The following is a 6000-nucleotide window of genomic DNA, read 5'->3' as shown; positions in this document are numbered from 1 at the left end:
TAAATCATTTATTCCATTTTTGATCTCTTCAGGGGACTTATAGTCACTTGATAGACCTTTCAAGACAACTTTGAACAAACGTTCAGTTTTCTCGTCATAAGTAAAAAATTTGTGCTTCTTCTCTTCAAGATGTTTGAGAAGAAGTTCGTGATCTTTAAGAGTTTCCGGCAAAACGCGACAGTCTCCTTTCTTTGCGATTTGGAAGGAAACCTTGATTCCCCTAATGGAGTTCAAGATCTCCTGCCTAAATACCCCAAATTCGGAACAACTGACCACGATAGGCGGCACTCTTTGCTTCCTCACTTGAATCAAAGAGCCTGGGCTAGAGGCTGCTTCGATTTGGTGTTTGGAAAATTTGTTTAGAGCATCGAACTGATTGCTCATTTCGATACAATTATTCATTTCACCCTTGGAAGAAAGTTCGCATTCCGGAGAAACGTCCTTTCTTCCATTCTTCCATTCTTGCCACGTTTAGTGACAGTTTTAAATCCCATTTTTTTGGAAGGAAGTTGTGAATTCAGAGATTCACCCTTCCTTTTGTTTGTTGTTAATACCATGTTAAGTTAATAAACGGAAGAAGACTGTTTCACGGTCTTCAGCAATATTCTTCATCGTAAAAATACCTATCCATGTCTGTGTTCATAATGTTTATAGAGCACAATGGACGAGCTCTGGTGATTTTTCTTTGCAGAAGTAAGTTTTCCCATAGTAAATCCCATACAAACTTTGAACGGCTGGCGCTAAAATATAATTTCACCGATCAAGCTAAAATTTTGCACAGTTGTTATGTGACCTAAATGCAATCCAAAAAGTGGACTGGAGCGAGAATCTAAATTTTGTCCCACACTAATCAACATATTATGAACTTATTCGATAAGTATTCTTAACCACCACATAAAGTTTGAATACTGTGAATTAAGTGAAAAATAATCGCCATACAAGCTAATAAACTTGCATGTAAATTGGTTGAAAACGACAAATACTGCATTTTCAATGTCTCAAAGATTTAATGTGCTATGATACTTTTTAAAACGACAATAGATTCAGCAACCCCAAATTAAATAAATGTTTGTGGTATTTTGGTTTTTGGGACAAAAATTGTTATAAATGAATACCTTACCTGTACGAATAGATCAGCGAAAGTTTCCCTTGCAGAGCCGGTCCATAATGATACGCGGAACTTTTGTTATAGAGCAACTTGAGGGCCGTCATTTTCACATCTTCGAAGTCCGAAGTAAGCAGATGCTCGACCCCGTAGATCATGTCGTAGAACGTGTCCGATTCCACGGGCAGCAAATGTGTGGTCCGTTCCGCAGTCGTAGATTCCTTCTCCTGCAATCGGTACGGCGAAGTTGGTGTGAACTCCAGGAAGAGCGAGGCAAACGATTGAAACATCCGGAGGCTTGTGATGACGGCATGGTAGTTGCTGGTGGATTGTTTCTGAAGATGTTGGTGAAATACGGATGATCCCATCAACTCTGATACGATTCCGTAGGCATCTTCGTTGGCTTCGTACCGTTCCAGTGATAGCGAGGCGATGTGGTTCAGAAGTTTGGTACACTGGGTGACGATTGTGTTGCAAAAGTGCACGGAAGGGACACCCAGTTGCTGCAGGATGTACTCTTTCAGTTTGAAGATGTAGAACACACTCGTAGAGGGATGAATGTGCGCGTTTGGAGTGGTGATGTGATGCACAAGTGTCTCTATCAGCAGCGACATCGACATGTAATCGATGCTATTTTCGGCAGTGATTTGCAGCAGTAGCACTAGCAGGATATTCAAATCCTTGGAAGATTGAAACTCTTTTCTAAAAAGGTTCATATATTGGAAAAACTTGACGTAATTATTGTCTTTCAAATAATGTGGCATGAATTTCCTGTTTTCACCGATCTTCAGCTGATCCAGCTGCATCATTCTAAAGAGTCTTCTGTAATCTCCTACAGTAAGGTTGGAGAACCATTGCTTGATCATCGTACGTACCAGTTCAATGCTTCCTTCCTTTAGTATTTTTACTTCCAGTTCAAAGATACGGTCGTCTTGTTGCTTTTGTAGCACTCTAACAATGCCTTGGCTTCCGGAGAACAAATGCTTGTAATGCAGCGATAACTCCAAGGCTCGATACAAGTCAATCCTTTCTCCGCCCATTTCTTCCAAGCTCTCCAGGCGATATCTCCCCAAAAGAGCCATAAGGATATGCAACTTGTTTCGATTCATCCAGCTCCATTTGAGTATTGCAGGCAGGACAATCATTCGAACGAATCTATCATCGTTCAAAAGATTTTTGAGGATTCCCAACATGTACTCCCGTGTCCCTTTGTAAGGGGACTCCAGATTCAGCAGCACTATGTGCCATATTCTGTCCTGTCTTTCGCCGAAGAACTTGTCGTAACAATCCATCCTCTGGAGGGCGATCATATTTTCGGCCAGCGTGTTCATACATTTACTATAACAGCCCATCGTTTGGAACAGCTCGAAATTCCTCACGGCGATTCCGCTCAAATTCTCCGATCCAGTCATGGCAAGAAACCCAGAGTAGAGCATTCCGTAGATGGCAATTGTCTCCTCAGCCATCATTGCCCCGGTGGGCAGCACGCCTCCCACAGGGAAAACCATCCGTGAGTAGCGAAAGTTGTGCGCGTAGATTTTGAACAGCGACTTCGATATGATCCTTTTCTGAACGAAGGAACTTTTTGAGCTTTCCATTATCGTCTTCAGCCGTATCAGCAGCTCGTTGTTCAGATACAACCGAGTGCCCCATCCTGGCGATCCGGGAGCTACGTCAGCCGGGTCAACGTCCTCGGCGGTGGTTCGGCGATCTACCAAGTTGCAAATATCCTGCAAGAATTCGACATCACACCGGGGTTACATAATATGTTGTACATCGAAACCAACCTGGCAAATCTGCAGGACCTCTAGGGCGCCATCTGCCCGGTCCAGACGTTCTAGCCACTCGACGCGCCGGAGTTCATAGGCAGTCACTTTAGATGTCATTGAACTTCGATTGCTGAAACCCTCGCGGCGCGCACAAAATAAGCCTAAATTACCACCATGCAATCACGCGGAAAAATGCACTCGGATGCGTAAAAGTGTTGTCTATATTTACACCATTCAATAACACCAAATAACTATCGCACTTCGCACCGCAAACACGTTGCGAATGCAGAGTGATTAAATAGTGCGAAAAGATTGCACGCCGGGCAGTGGCTTGTGTTTGTTTTGATTTCGAACTGTCACCGGCGATCACAGACAAACAGATTTTAGCTGTGATGTTAAAGTCACCAAAATAGCTTTGGTGAGCGAATTTGACGGATAGCGCCGACAATTTTTGTCGCATAGGATTCATCGAATGTAGCGCAGTTGTTGCACCATGGCCAGATTCATTTCCCGAGCGCGTGCACGGAAAGAAATAACAATTGTGATTTAAAAAAAAACAGTAGCGGAAAATCAACTGATGATCGTTGTCGTTCTACTATTATCAAACATTTTAATAAAAATATTGTGCTCTGCAAGATAAATCCACGTAATGCGATTATCTGAAAATGTCGATATACCGTCGCAGTGATAATGAATATCAATAAATGTTACAGATTTAGCAAATTTGAATCATGTGTGTCCTTGAAGCACGAAAAAATCCAAGCCTACTTGAATTTTGACGTTGCGTTTGAATTGCGCGCATATCTTCTGCGCGTTACCGCCGCCGCTGGATGTGGATTTAATATAAGCGCCGCAATAAAATGCTTTTAGAAGTGCGCAGCAATGCTAAATCGGTCTGATGTATTCTGCGCAGTTCATATGTATTTTCACACGTTCTCCTATAATTGTTTTTAATCCACTTCGATACCGTCAATCCGCCCCCAAACTGGATGGCGTACACTCAGCTTAAGGTGATTATAAAACGAAGCCAAACAAGGGCACAAGACTGGAGAATCTGACAACAGTTTGCGTTGAAAACCAATCAATCTGCTTGCTTGCTGGTGGTGACTAATGGGATAAATTTTCAACGGTGAGAGCTGTTTGGTTCTCAAGTCTTGTGCTTTTGAAAATTTGAGGTGTGGCTTTGTTCTATAATCACCTTAACGCAATTTATAATTAAGTATTGAGTTGTAAATATTAGTATATATTAGTTGTGTTGCTAGAGGACATCTTGAAAATTCACTGAGATTCTTTCAGAAACTCTTCTGAAATTATTATATGTAGTTATTTCTTTGATCGCTCTGATTTTTCCAAATAACCTCCTTGGGACTTCCTATTGGACTATCCCAGAAACCCATCTTGGGTTATTATGGAAATCCTTTCAGGATTCTGCTGTAAAATTCTGGAATTCTGCCGTAAAATTCTGGAATTCTGCCGAAAATTTAATGATTGCTTTCCAGTGTAATGGAATCTATTTTAAAAATCTGGGTTCGGGGATTCTCACAAAATTTCTCGGGATTTCTTCTGGAAATCCAACCGAAATTATTATTTAAATTCTGATATTTTCCTCGTAATTCTTCAGTATTTCTTCCGTGAAACTCTTTGAAAGTTCTTCAAAATCCCTTTGAGATTCTTTCCGAAAAATGTCTTAGATTATACCTATTATTCTAGAATACTCTCGGAAAGACGCCTGAGACTATAATCAAAAAAATCTATTATTTCACTTCACTTTCTTCCGTGCAAATTCTTGGGATTCTTTCGGAAATTCTCCTGGAATTCTTTTGTAAATCCCAATGGAATTCTCCCAGAAATCCCTGTGGAATACTTCCGAAAATCCTGCTAAGAATCTTCCAGATGACGGGGATTTTTTTAAATCTTTATTTATGGAAATCATCCGAAAATTCCTCTGTAATTGTTTGTAAATCCTCCTTATATTCTTACAGAAATCCTTCTTATATTCTTACAGATTTATTGCTATTGATTTTATTGTTTCTGCCTGAGATAATTTTGTATATCCAGAATTATTCCGAAAATTCCTTCGTGATTCTTTAGAATTTTTTTCTAAGATTTTTTGAGAAAAAAAAACTCTGTGATTCTTCTGGAAATTCATAAGGAAGTGTTTTCGATTTTTTTCGTGATTTATCATTGATTTTCCTTGAAAATTTTCTTAAATCCTTGGCAGAATTTTCTGAAAATCCCTCTTGACTTCAAATGGAAATCCTCCAAGAAAACTACCGGACAGTCACTGGGACTTTAAAAAATACCTATGAGATTCTTTGATTACTGATTTCTTTTTCTGAGCATCTTTTGAAAGTGAGTAATAAATGGAATGGAAAATATTCATGAAATCGTCTGGATGTCTGTGACTTTTCATTGAATCTTCAGGGGTTCTTGCGAAATAACTTCTGGGATTCTTTTGGATATCACTGTAAAAAACATTCAAAATCCATTCGAAATTCTCCTGAGATTGTTTCAGGAATTTACGAGAATCCTTAAAATAATTCCTTTAGAAATCTCCCTGATAATATTTTAGTGATTTCTCTGTGGTTCTTCTGTAAATCGACCTGGAATTCTTCCGGAAATCCTCCTTTAATTCCAAAGCAATTTCCAGAAGAATTTTCAGAAGGATATTTTTAAGAATCCTGTATATTTTTCCCTAAGAATCTCAATGTATTTAAACAAAATACCAGGATAATTTACGGTTGAATCCCACAAAAACTTCCGGTGGAATTCTTGAATGCTTATCATTCAAGCAGAATTCCAGTCGTATTTCCGGATGAATTTCGGCAGGTTTTACGGAAGAATCCCAGCAGAATTTCTTGAAAAATTCCAGTAAAATTTCTGGAAGAATCTTTGAAAGATGTTTTGAAGACCTCCAGCAGGATAACAGAAAGAAATATGGGGGTATTGTAGAAGAATTTCCGAAAGAATCCTAGAGAGATAGTCGTAATAATAAGTTTTCTTGAAAAATTCAGGAAACTCCCAGAGTCTAGAGGTAATTCGGGAAGAATTTCTGCAAGAATCCTTAACAGAAGGATTTGAAGGATCCTCAGAAAGATTTTCGAAAGTATCCCAGAAGGCTTCCCG

At 39.5% G+C, this 6000-nt stretch overlaps 1 protein-coding gene across 1 annotated transcript in view; it reads right to left on the bottom strand.

Moving 5' to 3' along the window:
• Window positions 1–3226, bottom strand: part of LOC5574533 — a 14851-nt gene extending 11625 nt beyond the window's left edge. Inside the window, exons 1-2 of the mRNA XM_021838788.1 lie at window positions 2893–3226; window positions 1121–2835 (exon numbers count right to left, since the gene is read on the bottom strand). Of these exons, the coding sequence (XP_021694480.1) occupies window positions 1121–2835; window positions 2893–2991 (1814 nt within the window). The 5' untranslated portion in view covers window positions 2992–3226. The remainder of the gene's footprint in view (window positions 1–1120; window positions 2836–2892) is intronic.
• Between the last annotated feature and the right edge of the window lie 2774 nt (window positions 3227–6000).

Source organism: Aedes aegypti, chromosome 1 (assembly GCF_002204515.2).
Source record: "Aedes aegypti strain LVP_AGWG chromosome 1, AaegL5.0 Primary Assembly, whole genome shotgun sequence".
Taxonomy (NCBI): Eukaryota; Metazoa; Arthropoda; class Insecta; order Diptera; family Culicidae; genus Aedes; species Aedes aegypti.
The sequence above is the reverse complement of the archived record's forward strand: the minus strand, read 5'-3'. Positions and strand labels throughout refer to the sequence as shown.